Raw genomic sequence first — 17,575 nt, 5'->3', positions numbered from 1 at the left:
GCTCTTTTCAGAAGCAAGTGCCCAAGTACTCAGTTAATCTTGACTGTGAAAGTTTGATTTGGGAATTCAAAGGCAGGTAACAGTTGAAAGGCTGTTAATTAGATATCAGAAATCTTCAGATACAGAAAGGTATCACATAGAAATACAAAATAGAGTTTAGAAATAAGCCCATAACTGATTTATAAATTAGATGGTGTATATAACAGAATTTCCTGGTGACACAAGAACAAGAAAAAAAGCTGGGTTATAAGAGAATTGAAATTAGTGGTCTCTCCTTTGCTTGGTCTTACCAGTCATAATAACTTCATCAAAAAGTGTCTCCAAACCCCTTTACTGAACCAGAGATGAAGAGAATGGAAGGAGGAGGAATTTTGGTGTGTTTATGTGCTTACAAACAAGCCTCTGGGGTTACCCTTCCCAGTTGCGCCCCTGGGTCCGGCTTGTACCCCACCAGCCGTAATGTAGAATGCTTCTCCATTGTCTCCTTGGCTAGCCTTCCCCCAGGCCTTCCACCACTGCCTAGATGGTTGTAAAGTAAAAAGTTGTTATTCACATGTCACCTCGGGTTCTTGTGCAGACACCAGTGGTGTGTTTAGTGTTCCGTGGGACGCGTTGGCCTGGGGGTTAGCAGGTAGTCTGGCCTTTGTCCTTAGGGCTCAACCCTTAAGTATCCAGTGGTTTGAGCCTCCCATGAGGCTTCCTGGATTTTTATCAAAGGGACCTCTGGAGGCCTCACCTGCAAACCTCCAGACTTGCCTGGTCTTGAGTGAATCTGAAGTGGGCACAGTTTAGTTGCTCTCTCTGGGACCTCTGCCACATAGAATTTTACACAGCTTTATGAAAAACTGTGCTTATGGTAGTAAGCAATAACACCCTAATAAGTGCCATAAATCTATGGTCTCTGATTCTAAGAGGGCAAAGAGAAAAATCTTATAGACTTGGTAGGTTACTTTGCATGAGAATCTAGTGTTTGTTGAGAACAGAATGTGAAAGTGCCTGAGGTTCACACTGAACTTGTGCTCTCATTTTCTTTCATCTGTCAATAATTTTCTACGTGTTCTTATGTACTAAAATCTCAATTTAATTTTGGTTTATGAGCAGAGTTAATTAGGAAGCCTAATTCATTTGCTGATCTATCAGGACACGTTCTATTAACAAGGAGTTCTGTGTGATTTTTTTTTTTTTAAGTCAAGGTTTCTAGCAAACAGCTTATTTAATAAATTCTTCTTAAGCAATTTAATTGTAAGCACATATTATAGTTTTATTATAGTCTCACCATGAGAGAAAAGACCTCTAGGAGGCCAACTCAAAGATTTCTGTCTTGGGAGAGACGTTTATATGAGATAATTATTGTTAAATTTAATATAAAATGAAGACTGGTTAAAGATCTATAGATTCTTGGCCAATAATCAGCTAGAAGTCAGCCAGGTGAGGGGGCAACAGGTCGTTAAGTTCCATCAGAAAAATTGCATAACCATTTTATCAGGAATGCTAATTTATTACATCCTACAATAAATTTCTGTTCCAGACTAAGTTTGAATGAATTGAGTTAACCCATACCAGCTTTATGTGAACTCTCTTTTCTATGCTGAAGAGAATGGAGTTTTAATTGACATTTCCCACAATACTTGGAACAGAGGTACAAGAAAAATGGCTAGAGAGGAGAAAGCGGCCTTTCCTCTCCCTCCCTGCCTCGCTTTCACTCTCCCTCTTCTTCTTCCCTTCCCTTTCCGCTCCACACTCACATATTCCAGATGGTTCCACAGATTTTTTTCTTGAAGATATTAGTCAACATAGTTCATTTAATACAAGTGAAAAGTATTAAGTGAGCTACGTTTACTAGCATCCATAATTCATATTCTATTTCCAGTTTCACAACTCCATATTGCCTAAATCGATGTGATATAGAAATCACCATTATTTCATCTTTTTGAGAAACTTACGTAGTACCAACTATGTTGTGCCAGATTCTGTGGGAGAAAGATGAAAAAAAGATGAATAAGGACATGGTCCCTAGCATGCAGGTGCTTATAATCTAATGGAAGACAAGTACCGTGTTTGGAAACTTGAAAGCTAACTTTCTGACCGTTATTCCCCTCTTTTGTGTAGGTCTTGACTGAGCACAACAACACTAATATTAATTTGGAAGGAGAAAATGGAAACACAGCTGTGATAATCGCATGCGCCAAAGATAATAGTCAAGCACTGCAAATCTTGGTTTGTGTTTTAACCCCTGTCCCCATCTTCTTTCTTTCCATTAGGATAGCATGAGTCATCGGCATTTATAACAGCTCTCAGCTTCTCTTCTTAGCAAAATATAAAATGCAGAAAATGTCAGAAAAAAAGTTCTCCATGTTTTTGTAGTTATACACACCCCTTAAATCTTAAGTCCATCTGAAATCGCTTACAGAAGGCTAACAGGAAAACAATAAGGAAAATACAAGTGAAAAGAAAGTATGGACAGCAGAAATGAATATGAAGCTGGTGGTCAGGCGAGACTACAAAATACAAAGCATAGTGGGTTGTGTGCTAGTAAAAGTGGATCTGAGCTTCTGAATGGTCTAGGGAGAGAGAAACATAGTCAACTACAAACTTACTGTTGGGCTCATGAAATATAAACCAAGAGAAGCCATTCATGTTCGCAGGACTAGAAGATTCTCAGAAAGGGAGCCCTGCATGGCATAATGACCAAGGTCCTTAACCACAGCCCTAAAACAAGAGCCAGCCCTTTCTTCCTGGTGAGATTTTCTGATGTGATCCACAGAAACTCTGGAGATGCCCATCTAAATGACTGACTACGTCGTGTCCCTTCTGAGTGTGGTATTAGAATTCCAGAAAATAGCTTTCTTTCAACTATCCCTTAGTCACTTGTATGTTATTCAGGCCAGGTTATATATTTTTACCACTTGATTTTTTTTCTTCACTATCCCAGAGAGTAGGAAAACAGAATAAAAATAATTTTAGAATAGCTTTCTGAATATTTAAATTTACAAATATGTTCTAATGTGTTAGATGTTTTGGAGAAAAAAAATACATATTCCTATAAGATGTCATGATTGGACCAAAAAGAGAATAAAAATAAGTTAACACTCAAGCCAAGAATTTAGAAAAAGAGCCCCAAATAAAACAAAACTGTAATAAAGGAATAAAGTTGAGAACAAAAATTAATGGCTTTTGGGAAAAAGCCATTATCATTATATCATTATCATTATATGATAAGTCGAGTTGTTTCTTTGAAAATGATGATAAAATAGAGCTGTTTTTGGCAAGTCTGAATAAAACAGAAAAAGATAAAATGCAAATAACAGAGGACTTTATTTGGATATGATGGAGAATTTTAAGATGATAAAAGATCACTGTGCATAATCCTATCCTGAAAATGGATGAGTAGCTGAGAGGAATTGAAATTTAGAAATTAATTTAAAAATTAAAGACCTGTAGAGAACTATAAAAAAGTTTTAAAAATGCATTATTAAGCTCTGGAGCCAACTAATTTATAAGCTTTTGTAGTTTATAAGCTTTTGTAGTTTTTTGTAGTTTGCTTTTGTAATTTATAAGCTTTTTACAAGTTCTTTCAAACTTTCAGGGAAAAGTTTCCATTTCAAGTAACTGTTTTATATCACTGGAGAAGAGCGAAAACCTCCAGATTAATTTTAAGAAGCAAAAGTAATAATAATTCCAAAATTTGACAGTTTTCCTCAAAAGAAAGAGACCAGTTTTACCTGTAAATAAACATAGATGCAAAATCTTAAAAATACTAGCAAATTGATTGAAATAGTTAAGAGTAACACATAGTACCATGTTGGCCTTATCCAGGGAACGTACAGATAGTTCAGTATCGGATGATAGCACATCAGTTGAGCTGAACCAGACCAAGTGTGTAATTACATCCATTTGTTTATTTTTAAATGGATAAACATTTGTCTATAAGGTATTCTTACAAATTTGTGAGGAAAAGAGAGTGCTCTACAGAATATTGGCAAGGGACACATGAAGTTTAATTTCTCTAATAATGAAAAAGAAACCCATTAAAACAATGAGATCATTTTTTCGTCTCCTAAATTGGAAGGACGAAACAACCTTATTGATGTTCAGGGTTAGAGAAATTTTAATGAATCAGAGAATTTCATTCACTGTGCGTATGAATATTTTTGATTTACCAATTCCAATTCTTGGAATACATTCCAAGGATATAATTAAAGCTATTACTGATTTTAATGCCAGTGTTACATACATATATACATATCGATATAGATACATACCTATGTATATCTATCGATCTATCTATAGATATATATTGGAGAAAACTGAGAAAAAAAGTTTAGTAATAGAGATTTTATTGTATAAACTTTTGTGTATCCAAAAATGGAATATGTACTTAATAAAATCATAGTTTTAAAGAATGTCATTAAGTAAAATCTTTTTAAGCAGTGTGATTACACAGTATACACGTAATTACTTTTGCAAAGAAATAAGACAAATGTCTCCTACAACGTAAACCAACACTGTCCCTCAAAGGTGAGTTTCCAGGTAATATTAGCCTCTTCACACTATTCTGCTTTTTCAAATTCTTTACTTTTGTGAAAATAAAAGGCACTTAAAACTGAAGTTCATTGATGTATTAAAAAATGATAGTTGAAAATGATGGACTCAGATCAAGATAACATTAGATTCGGTTCTTCTATTGTCCTTTTAGCAGAGTATTTCCATTAATGAAAATACTTGATTTTCATAGTTTAACAAGAGTGCTGGTCTTACCACTTATAAATTTTACATAAGTGAGAGGAAAGAATCTGGGAAATATTATCACGTTATTAACATAAAGAATTGAGCATGGATATAGAAGTCATGGTAATGTTTTAAACATTTCATTAATTCCATTGAAAAATGTGTTGACTTTAGTTTGGAGTGTAAGGATTATGTTTATGTCCACATTGTTACTTCATCTTTGGAAATATAAAATGTCTCTAGTTCATTATCCTAGCCTACTTCCAAAATTACTTTCGTGCCTAAATTTCATAGTCTATGAAGCTTTTCTATGTAGTGTTGCCGAGAATAATGAAATTGTCTGGGAGAGGCATTTAATTCTTGTCTGTCCTTGTGATTTGAGGTTTAACTTGTGTCCTTTGACTTTTTTCTTTGACTCCAGTTAAATAAAGGAGCTAAGCCATGTAAGGCAAATAAATGGGGATGTTTCCCTATTCATCAGGCTGCATTCTCAGGTGCCAAAAAATGCATGGAAATAATATTAAAGTTTGGTGAGTAGAGGCTTTCATACATTATATATTGTAAAGAATCCTATTCTGGTGGATGCTATTAATTTGAAAAATATTTAATAGAGTTTATACACCTGCTTCTATATAAATCTAAATGTCCTTTTTTCCCTAAAATTCCTCTTATTTATTTATAATAATTGTTGTCTTGAATTGTTTTCTTCTAAAGGTGAGGAACATGGATATAGCAGAGAGTCTCATATTAACTTTGTGAATAATGCAAAAGCTAGTCCCCTCCACATGGCGGTTCAAAGTGGTGACTTGGAAATGATTAAAATGTGCTTGGACAATGGCGCACAGTTGGATCTGATGGAAGTAATTGTTCATATTCTACATGCTACTTTTATTTAGAATTGGCATAAATTAGATTCCAAAATGCTTTATAACTCCTTTACATTTAATTTAGATTGAAGTAGGTATTATTTTTTGCTGCTCATGTAGAAGCAGAACAAGAAAATATCCCAAATTTAAGCCTAGCCAAAGAATTTTAAGAGCTACCCAAAACAATTGCAAATGCAAATACAGTACAGGTAATGATACTGATAATGACGGTAGAGATACTGAGATGTTAAGAGCTATCAGATTGCATGGAAACAAAATTGCTAGCCATGATTCTTATATCGATGCTTGATTTTGTTGACTTGGGAAGAAAAAACCCAGAGCTGAATTTAGGTTATATCCTTAAATTTGGACTTAAATATTGGTTCTGGTATTAAACCTCTTTGCAGAATGGGAAGTGCACACCCCTTCACTTTGCTGCCACCCAGGGAGCCACTGAGATTGTTAAATTGATGATATCTTCCTATTCTGGTAGCAGTGATATCGTCAATGCAGTGGATGGAAATCAGGAGACACTCCTTCACAGGCAAGTTTCCTACCTATCATTGTGTGTACACATTTTCAGTCTTCATGTATTAAATTGTACGCTGCCAGAAAAAGTTAGTGCTTATAGTAACAGATTCTATAGTTCAGAAGAAAATAACATAAAGATTCTGTGTTTCAGCTGGAATCTCTGTGTTCCTCTAAAATTAGAGCGTTAAATAGATTTTCATAAAATAAAATTTCCAGTGGCATGTTCTGGATCATTTCTCAGGCCAGCGGAATAGGCTCAAGATGAATTCTCTGTATGCACAGGAGGTCAACAGACATGTCCTTTCCAAGCCTTTTTCTAATCTGTTTCACTTCGTCATATGTGTCTTCTCATGTTTATTAGAGATAATGGAGCAGATACATAGGGGTGTTCCACTTTTCACACCCCATTACCCTTTCCACTCACCCTCACAATTACAAATGTTTTCAAAGCATCCAGTTTTAGGAAATGGTCACCAAGCACCAAACAAGATAAATGTGTGTGGGTTTTTTTTTTTTTTTTTTTTTTTTTGAGGCTTAACAGAAATACACATCAGAAAAAAAAAAAGCATCTGAAACTGTAGGCTTACTAGATGGTAGGATGGGAAACAGGCAGTGTGGACTGAGTTCAATTCCTTTTGGAAGACAAGGATTAAATGCTTCCTGTGTGAGTGAAAGAGGTAGGCAAGATGAGTCTTCCCTTTCTCTCTCTCTCTCTCTCTCTCTCTCTCTCTCTCTCTCTCTCTCTCTCTCTCGCACACACTGTGAGTATGCAGAAGCCCTGAATGGCAGGAAAGAGCTGAGTATTCCCAATAGGTAACTGGACCAGGAAATCTACACTATCCCTCAGGGACAAAGAAACTCTGGCTACCAATAGAAGATCTAGTTCTCAACTAGGGAGGTGGATATGAATGTCCACGCTAGTAAGAGCACCAGCCACAATGAGCTATGTGCGAATGGAAAGAACCTCCCACTTAGGATGTGTTTGCAAAGTAAAATTTCATAGCAATGAGGAAAATTTATAGAGGACAGCAAGATCAACAAAAGGGTAATTTGCTTCCAAGGAAATAGAAATAATAGAGCAAGCTGAAAATAATTTGAAAATAAGGCTATTTAAGATGTTCAGAAATTTAAAGGAAGGAATAATCAACTATGTGAAAATAAGTAGATTAAGATGACAGATTATTAAAAACAAATTGGCATTTGGAATAAAAGACTGGTGATATGAAATGGCTGATCAGAACAAAAACAAAAGATAGATTGACGTCCACACTGGAGAGTCTCAAATTGCTGCCCCTTAGAATCATGGGGGTAGTTTATAAAGTCCTCCTGCCAGTTCATATCCCAGATTACATCAGATTCTTCACGATGGTCTTAGGAACTTTTTAAAACTCTGTAACTATTTCCAGGTTGTATCCAATTTAGAACCCCAATGATCTGGATATAGTGGAAATGTGTGCATTTAGATCACAGCTTTAATGTACAAGTATGCATAAGAAGAAATTATTTAAGGAAAAAATCCATTCACCTTACCCATAAGTGTCTTTAGCCTGGTGACTACTCTAGTTGGACATACTCACCTTGGATTGGCTGTAGATTTCTTGGACCAATTCAGCCCAATTCTAATTAACCTAATACTGATTTAGAATCCTGGAATATCCTTCTAATAGCCAGTGACATTTGGAGTTTATCTTGAACTTCAAAGGAAGGTTTGTTCTTTGGGCTAGAATTCTTTTTTTACCACAGTGCAAAGACCTCGGTACATTATTCTGGCTGAAACAATAAGCTTTGGAGTAAGGGGAATGGGGTGCCAGCCCTACCTGGCTATGTAACATTTGGCAAATCATTTACCTCTCCAAGCCGCAATGCTAACATCTACTGAGAATGTGCATTTTTAATGAACGCCCAGGTGGTGCCAGTGCTGCTGGTCTGCAGCCCACACTTTGAGTAGCAAAGCTCTAGACTGGGGGGAGGGGGGGGGTACAAGAACAAATCATATGGGGCTCATAATGTTATTATTCATTTCCCTTCAATTACTAAACAGGTTGAATGTAATTTAAATATAAAACAACCTCTTGTGAATTTGGGGTGAAAACTGACAAACTGATTCTGAAATTTATATATGAGGCTAAGAACAGATGAGATAATCTTAAATAGGGACAAAGAAATTATATTTTCATACGAAACATAAGCTTTCAATTATTAGCATTAACATTTGCTATGGAGGCACTTTACTTTAGATTGAAAACTTTGGTTTGCTTTATAAATGTCATTTTGTGACTGGCTATGACATAATGCCACAATGACTTCAACTCTCCCCATAATTTGTTTTTGGCTTCATAAAACCTTAGGAAAGCTAATGCTTTGTTAACTTTGGTGAAGAGAGGGCATTTTGAATATTGCAGGTGAATTGTAGGTGCACCTTGCATGCAACTGTTTTTTCCCCCATGATCACAGTGATAGCAGCCTGTTCTTTTGTCGTTTACTTTAAGCTCTTAGGACAGATGTTACTACTCACTTCACATGTTCAAGATGATTTGATGAGGACATAACCACTTTACTAAAAGATGAGGAAGAAAATATTGTGATGTGTTTGAACTTTCTCGATTACTATTACTTTGAAAATATTACCCTAAATCACAATCAATTATAAATTTTGAAAGGCTATTGATTTTCTAGCATTTTATTATGTTGTTAAGTGCTAATGTAAATAAACTTTTGAGTATAGTATAGCTTTATTTTTATATATTTATATCAGTTGTACTTTAATATGCTTATCATTCTCTTTTTGCAGAGCCTCATTATTTGATCACCATGAACTGGCAGACTACTTAATTTCAGTGGTAACTATTCTATAGACAGTTTTTTGTTTTATTACTATTTACAGTTAGAAAATCATATAATTACATAATGGATTTTCAAAAGTAAGCCAAATTTTGTTACTTATCAGCAAAAAAAGTTTACAAAAAGATGACTGACACATTTACAAATAGAGTATGTTGTATACGAATCCATAATGGCCGGACTTCATTACCACCAAGTTGGGCAGAAACTGTACCCGTGTTTTTAGTGTTGGGAGTTGGTGGGTACATAGCAAGGACAGTTCTGTGAAGCAGTCCTCGAGGAGTGTTAGGCTTCACAGCTCTGCTGACTCTTCATGCACAAGCAGCTTGGAGAGGGACACAGGACAGGCAGTACACGTCACCTTCCACATTCTCCTTAAGCTTCCACCCCGGCTGCCTCAGCGCCGTCTTTCCAACGATGGAAACTGAGAAAAATACTGTCCAGAGTTTGTTACAACTGAAAGCACACAATCTTTTTCATTCTAAGAGGTGTACTCAGTTGACTTTCGAGTTAAATTTTAACAAGTCATTTACACAGATGACTATATGATGTATGTATTTAAGCCCCACCATATCAGCAATGAATGTAGTTCCATTTGTCATGTTCCTCAGGCATTTGTTGTCAATAGCAACTATTGAAATTGTGATATTTACATAGAGGAATCCTGGAAAGATTCATTATATGCCATAGTTTTGTCATGCGTGGTTTTCTGCGAACACAGCTGTGTCTTTGCCTGGCAAGAGAACTGTGGCAGGAGCTCACTAACCAATATCAGGCTTTCAAAGGGGGTACTGGTGCTGTCATCATCTGTATTTATTGGTCCCCAAAGAACAGGGAAATATCCAGAGTCGGAGTTTAAGCTATTTTATCCCTGTCCAAGAGACAGAATTCTTCCCATGAATTTTTTTTAAGCTTTTGTTTCTGGTCCTGCAAAATATTATAACCGTAACACATAATGTTAAATATTGACTTATTAATTTAAAATCTATCTGTACGATATGATTTTTAAGTATACATTTTATCAGATATTTGACTAAAATTTTACTTTAGGATCTGAATTACTTCAGTTATTTAAGTTCATCTATTTTAGATGAAGTAGATTTTTTTAAGTGAACTATTTCTTGTGAATGTTTTAAAAATCCTATATGCAATAAATATGGATGATTTTTTATCATGGATATTCAAAAAAAAATTTTTAATGTTTCTTTTTGAGAGAGTGTGAGTGAGGGAGGGCCAGAGAGAGAAGGAGACACAGAATCCCAAGCAGGCTCTAGGCTCCCAGCTGTCAGTACAGAGTTGGATGTGGGGCTTGGAACCCACCAACCGTGAGATGGTTACCTGAGCCAAAGTCGGACACTTAACTGACTGACCCACCCAGGCGCCCCTATCATGGATATTTAAAAATGTTTTCTTACATTGAGAACTAAACTATTGGTATAGGTCAGAGGATTTTAGTTTTATGATTTCGGTAATAACATTGATCTGTCACCAGATGTCAGTCAAAAGGTTAACACGTGAGGATAATTTGTTGTTGAAATTATAAAAGAATGCCTTGATTTCTGATGCTACAACATATGAATTCTAGGGAGATTTCAAGTAGTTATATAGTCATACATTTGAATGCTAGCCATATATGGACACTTTATTTCAATGAATTAACATTATTTACAGATTGCAGTTTGTAAGCTAATTTGTTCATAAACTCTTTATTTTAGGGAGCAGATATCAATAGCACTGATTCGGAAGGACGTTCTCCACTTATATTAGCAACTGCTTCTGCATCTTGGAATATTGTAAATTTGCTACTGTCTAAAGGTACCATGAGGGACCAGGCCAAGCTTTACAACTACTACTTAATTTGATATTAAACATTTATTAACCACTTATCATGTGCCAGGCATTGGGCCAGGTGCTGTGAATACAGAGATAAATAGAACACTTGCCCTGTCTAGAAAAATTGTAAGTTCAGTAAGGGAGTGATCCTTAAAAAGATAATTTCGAACAATAATAGATGACATTTATAAAACAAGTTTTATGTTGTGTGCATGCTGCTGAACATTTTATCTACATTCTCTCAATGATTAATCCTGTGATGTAGGTACTGCAACTGTCTCCATTATAGGTACTACCTGATGTAAAGATAACAAAGAAGATAACTACTGTCCCTTTTTTTCTTGATATCTAATCTCTCCATCTTTATATTTTATGCTTTAAAAAGGTGAGATCTCCTACATTAATTAATGCAACAAATCATAGATTCTCTACCCCCCCACACACACATACACAGTAAGGTAAATCCATTTTAAATACAGTTTTCTTTTATAAATAAAGTTTCCTGTAAGCTAATGGTTGACAAAGTTTTAAGTAAAAAATCTTTGATTTTCTTAAACTGAAAATCAACCATAGGTCATCCTTTAAATAAATGAGTAGAAGTTATATTTATATTATGTTTTTATAGGTGCCCATGTAGACGTAAAAGATCATCTTGGACGTAATTTTTTGCATTTGACTGTACAGCAACCTCATGGATTAAAAAATCTGCGACCTGAGTTTATGCAGGTAATGGATATATATGTGGATTTACATAAAGCAAGTTGGGTTCAGGTAAAAGATATATATGTGGATGTCCATAAACTGAGTTAGGTAAAATGATTTTGCTTATGGTTTTTATTATTATGAAGTCTCATTTTGGAATTTAAAAATTATTTTAAAGTAAAAATTCCATATTTTAATATTTACAACATGATGGTGATGATTATGATAATAAATTTCATTGGGGTTGAAATTTTCAAGTTAGAGAGGTTTCCTATATGTCCCATCTATTTTTTCTTAAGTTTATTATTTATTTTGAGAGAAAGAGCATGCATGGAAGGGGCAAGAGAGAGGAAGAGAGAGAGGATCCCAAGCAGGCTCTTCATCGTCAGCATGGAGTCCAGATGTGGGGCTCTAACCCACAAACCGTGAGATCACGCCCTGGGCCAAAGTCAAGATTTGAACGCTTAACTGACTGAGCCACCCAGGTGCCCTCTCTATATCCCCATCTATAATTTAGCTTTCCATCAGTATTTTAACTATTACAAATTACATATCAGTGGAAAAGCCAAGTATGGGAGTGAATTCATAATACTTAATCATCAATTAAGAAAAACTATTTGGGGTGCTTCGGTGGCTCAGTCAGTTAAGCATCTGACTCTTGACTTTGGTTCAGATGATGATCTCACGGTTTTTGGAATCCAGCCCTGCCTGGGGCTCTGCACTGACAGTGCGAAGCCTGCTTAGGATTCTTCTCTCCCTCTCTCCCTCCCTCTCCCCCCCACCCGTGCGCCTCTGCCTCTCTCTCTCTCTCTCTCTCTCTCTCTCTCTCTCTCTCTCTCTCTCTCTCTCTCCTTTCCCCGCTCATGCTTGCATGCAATCTCTCTCTCTCTCAAAATAAATGAATAAGCATTAAAAAAACAAACAAACTATTCAACATATTTCACTTGACAGGTTGAAACATTATCTCTGTATTTATATTCACCAGCTAATACTTATCAAGTGACTATTAGGTGTATCTGAAGTTCACCATATTTTTATAATAGATTTTTAACATTGTCAAAGTCTTTAATTGAGAATAAAAATCCGTGTAGTTGCATGTTTAAAAGTAAAAATGTTTATTGATTGGACTAAGTGCTCATTTTCCATTCATTTTTTAATTTAATATTCATATAAAAATAAAGTAAACCTAATTTTTAACATCTCCTTCCTTTTGTCTAATGGGACACATTAGCATTAAGTTCTTAAGTGTTATTTGGGACAAAAAAGTGAAAGGAGGGCTGAAGAGGGTGGCCTGTAGCAATGCTGGATTGAATAAGTTAAGTACACATCTTATTCTTAGGACTTTGCATAACCTTTAATATGGAAGTCTACGTTTCAGGGAGACAGAGCATGCACCATCATCCAAATTAATTTTACTCTAGTACCTTTGAGTTATTTATATTTTTGCCCTCAAGGTGTACATATTGACCATTGGAAAATTCTGTCCTACAGGATAGTTTGAAAAACACTACATGAGCTTGAGAACAGTTATATTTAGAATATTAATTTTTTCCATAGATGCAACATATTAAAAAGCTGGTAATGGATGAAGATGATGATGGGTGTACTCCTCTACATTATGCATGTAGACACGGGATTCCTGTCTCTGTAGATAACCTCCTTGACTTTAATGTGTCCATTCATTCCAAAAGCAAAGATAAGAAATCACCCTTACATTTTGCAGCCAGGTAAGGGTCCATTTACCTTGACCCTGTGAGCGTGCCTTCTTTCTGTTTAATGTTTGCTTTGAAAATATGAAACCTAATTTTTTCAAGTTACGGGCGTATCAACACCTGTCAGAGGCTTCTGCAAGATATGAATGACACGAGGCTTTTGAATGAAGGTGACCTCCATGGAATGACGCCTTTGCACCTGGCTGCAAAAAATGGGCATGATAAGGTAGTTCAACTTCTTCTGAAAAAAGGTGCATTATTTCTCAGGTAAGGATATGTAACCAGAATATTTATGTATTTTTTATTAGCCATTTTTTGGCTGTTTTTCTATTTTATTCTGAATTATGATATCTAACTTTCTCACTAAGTGCTTTTGTCCATCTTATTTAATTCTCAGAACCTACATGACTTTTCATATGTTGAACAGGACATCAGTTTTATTTCTAATTGACAGTGACATCAAGGTTTATAGATTTGAAGACTTCATTTGAGTTCACAGAATAAGTGGCTTGGTGCAAAGTAGCTTGAGACACAATTCTTCATATTTTGCTTTGTCATGCTACTATCCTTTTATGCAGATACATGTACACACACACCCCATACAAATTCAAAGACTTTTTCATTCTGTCTGATGAACGATGGACGTGAAGATCTCTCTTTATGCTACAACACGAAACATGAAGAATTCGTGAATTTCGTTATACTTAAGTCTAACACAAGGAGCAAAAACAAATTAAAAATAATTAAACATAATTAGAAGATAGCGTAATTAAATGACATCTTTGTAAAAAGCCAAGTTTTATAGAAGTGTGGTGAGCTATCTTTTAATTTTACCAATGTGGAAACAAAGAGCTCATTAGGCTAATGTTCAAAAACACACTTCTGTATCAGAGCACCAGTCCTGCAAAGTAGGGCTGCAGCTGAGAAGTGAATGCTCTGCTCAGTTCCTTTCTGCCTTCAGCGGACATGCATGGGGGACCCCAAATGGATCCAGGCCAAACACTTGTTGCTTAAGTGCCTCACAATTGAAATGGCGAGGTGGCCCTTGCAACCTAAAATAGGTGCTCACTAGCGCTGAAATTAAGTTGTGTCAGGATCTCATACTTTTTTTTTTTTTCCATCTGTAATTTGGAAGGATGACAAGGCTTCATTGTATTTACATCTTGAATTTCTGTGAGAGAAAGGATGTTTTCTAAAGGGATTAATAAGCGTCTTTGAGAGCACTGGAGGAATGATCTTTTCAGTCCTGAAGTCTTAGAAACAGAAGTAGCATTAAGCTAAGCATCTTAAGGCCATGTATTGTAAAATATTATTAGCAGCAGCAGCAATTAGTGGCCATGAAGACTAATAAACACCATCATGGAAAAGTTTTGATACAATATTCAACGAAAGAATAAAACAAGATTTAAAATAGTGTGTATAAGTACATTATAGTCTTGAAAAATATGTTTTTTCAAGTTTTACCCACCCACAGATGTTTGATGTGTTTATATACTTTTATATGTTAATCTACTAAATTAAAAAATATGTGTGAATCACATTATTGGAAGATTACTTAAGACCATTAGTCTTGAAATTAGCTCATTTTTAGAAATATGTAATACATATTTAGTTGCTAGAACTCAGATATGCATTTATTTTTTGTACTCATCAGACTCACCTTTCAAATGGGTGGCATTCCTTCCCAGGATTCATCTGAGAAGTGAATGAACAGTCCTTTCTTAACTCTTAACAGTGACCACAGTGGCTGGACTGCTTTGCATCATGCTTCCTTGGGCGGGTACACTCAGACCATGAAGGTCATTCTTGACACTAACATGAAGTGCACAGATCAGCTAGATGAAGAAGGGGTATGTACTGTGTTCTCCATACCTATCCAAAGTCTTGGCATTGAAGAAACTTCCAAAATTGCATGAAAGCGTCCTTTCCAGCCATTTTATTTCCTTCCTTGCTGCATTCATAGTCTTTTATTGGGTTCTTACTCTGCAGACGCTAAGTGAGGAATGAGTAAGAGGGGAACAGAATAAGGAGAATGCCAACAGGTGGGTGCATGTTGAGGACACCTCTTGAGTCTCGCAGAGAGTCCACAGGCCCACACAGATTGATGAAAAAATTTTCAGTACTCCCTGGTGAACTGAGAAAAATGAAGAGGTCCGGGGTATGTTTTAATATAGCTAAGTGTATTTGATTTGAAAGACTATCCTTTATTCTGCTGTAATATACTTCCTCTTTTTATGGAGAGTATTAAAATTCACATTCTTTCATGAAATGATAGAGGTAGAAGGTTGTTATTGCTTTTTAAGATGTCTTTATGTGTCAAATTAAAGATTGGCAACCTTAGAGCAATTCCTGATTTTTAAAAAATTTGACCAGACTACAAAAAGCCAACATCTGGAAATCATTGCTCTACTAAGACAAGAAACCTCTTAGAAGTATTCTGTGTTCACTCCAACATCTTTACTCTGAAAGTCTGTCATTTGTCCTTGCGGAATCATCCCAATATAAAAACAAAACAAACCACTTGGAATTGCTTGTGCGCATGCACACACACACACGCACGCACATACACACACACACACACACACACACACACACACCCCGTGTGTGAACTAGAAACTCCTTATTTGATGCTTGACTCTGAGCATTGGTTTTAAATTTTACGTATTTTGGTATTAAATAGTTGGGTTTGTCAATAATTTATTTTAAGCAGTTCAAAGATGAAAGCAGTATGATAGCCAAAGGATGACTAGCCATTGTCACTGGATTTTCTGTGTCCTGTTCTCTCTGAAAGAACACTGCACTGCACTTGGCTGCAAGGGAAGGCCATGCCAAAGCCGTCGCACTTCTTTTGAGTTATGATGCTGACATCGTCCTGAACAAGCAGCAGTCCTCCTTTTTGCATGTTGCAATTCACAATAAGAGGAAGGACGTGGTTCTTACGACCATCAAGAACAAAAGGTATGCTTTCTTCCTATCCCACTGTCATTTCGTGTCCTCTGGCACGAGGGATGATTTATAACCTGAAAGGAAACAGAAAAAGAATAAGTTTCAGCTGTTAATCAACATTTCTTAAACATCAGTTGTTGACATAAAGTTTTTAATGTACTCTTTGGGTAATAACGGACATGTTACTGAACTCTCTGGTTTTTGGTTTCCATTTCTAAATCGTGGGAGCATAGATCACCTTCATAACACTCATGTGACACTCATGGGGTTCGGGCATGGGTAGTGTCTGGCACTATGGTCATTGTCTAGCACACTCTTCCCTGCTCAACCTGAATCTGCCAACACTCTCTTGCCAATACAAATGTGAAAACCGGATGTTGGTGAAAATCCTCTCCGGGGTATATCCAGGTTGTTACTAGGGCCATCGATTGGAATTTCCCTTAACACATAACCTTTTGTGGTTGTGGGTTTTTATGCCATATTTTAAGGAGTTCTAATGATAAAGTTGGAGGGTAGTTTGTCCTAGTTTTTGTACATAAACTTTTCTGTATAATCACAGATATGCTCAAGGGCCCCGTATCACCCAGTTGTGGACACACAGGTGAACCATTTCATATTCGAGACAGATAAGCCTGTGTTTTTAAGCATGGGCAATCTCAAGACCCACCCGTCACCAATGATTATACCTTTGAAACACTAGCCAATGCAAGCGTGCAACCAGAAGTTTGCCACTGATTATGCAGATGTTCTAGATTCATTTTACTGATACTGTTAACAGAAAGTTTGGTACTTTTTGGAAGTAGTCTCCTATGACATAGGTAGGATCTTGGAGATAAATGGTCTCTTCTTTACTTCCTGTTGGAGATTTATTTCCTCCTTGGTATCAAAAGCACCTTCTTATCGTGTCCAAACAAATGGCAGGCAAGAAAAGAGCAGACTCTGTAATCTCCTGGCAGAATCCATGCTTATTAACGTACTTGACACATGTTATTTTGTAGTTTAATTCAACACGATATATATACACGGATTACCCATTAAATATCACGTGTTCAGGCGCGCCTGGGGGGCTCAGATCATGATCTCACAGCTCGTGGGTTTGAGCCTGCTTCAGATTCTGTGTCTCCCTCTTTCTCTGCCCCTTCCCTGCTCACACTCTGTCTCTCTCTCTCTCTCAAAAATAAATAAACATTAGAAAAAATTAAAATATATCATGTTCAGTACCATGTTGCTATTGTATATATGTGAATGTGAGTATCTCTACTCAGCATGACCAGCTCATACTATTTCATGATTTCAGGAGAAAAGAAGGTAAAAGCTTACCTTTTTAAGAAGGAATTTAGAGAAAAAGAACAGTGATTATATCCATCCTAGAATTTTCCCACATTTCTAATTTCCTCTAATGGACAAGGATCCTAT

The 17,575-nt window shown here is 36.1% G+C and overlaps 1 protein-coding gene across 1 annotated transcript in view; it reads left to right on the top strand.

Moving 5' to 3' along the window:
* The window catches only part of TRPA1 (transient receptor potential cation channel subfamily A member 1), a 55,546-nt gene that overhangs the window by 12,439 nt on the left and 25,532 nt on the right, over positions 1 to 17,575 (top strand). Inside the window, exons 4-14 of the mRNA XM_078441547.2 lie at positions 2,110 to 2,217; positions 5,150 to 5,258; positions 5,443 to 5,588; positions 6,002 to 6,138; positions 8,917 to 8,965; positions 10,682 to 10,781; positions 11,425 to 11,525; positions 13,059 to 13,228; positions 13,316 to 13,480; positions 14,949 to 15,063; positions 16,005 to 16,171. Coding sequence (XP_078297673.2) covers positions 2,110 to 2,217; positions 5,150 to 5,258; positions 5,443 to 5,588; positions 6,002 to 6,138; positions 8,917 to 8,965; positions 10,682 to 10,781; positions 11,425 to 11,525; positions 13,059 to 13,228; positions 13,316 to 13,480; positions 14,949 to 15,063; positions 16,005 to 16,171 — 1,367 coding nt within the window. The remainder of the gene's footprint in view (positions 1 to 2,109; positions 2,218 to 5,149; positions 5,259 to 5,442; positions 5,589 to 6,001; positions 6,139 to 8,916; positions 8,966 to 10,681; positions 10,782 to 11,424; positions 11,526 to 13,058; positions 13,229 to 13,315; positions 13,481 to 14,948; positions 15,064 to 16,004; positions 16,172 to 17,575) is intronic.

Source organism: Panthera onca, chromosome F2, assembly GCF_046562875.1.
Source record: "Panthera onca isolate mPanOnc1 chromosome F2, mPanOnc1 haplotype 2, whole genome shotgun sequence".
NCBI lineage: Eukaryota > Metazoa > Chordata > Mammalia > Carnivora > Felidae > Panthera > Panthera onca.
This window is presented reverse-complemented; position numbering and strand designations above follow the sequence as displayed.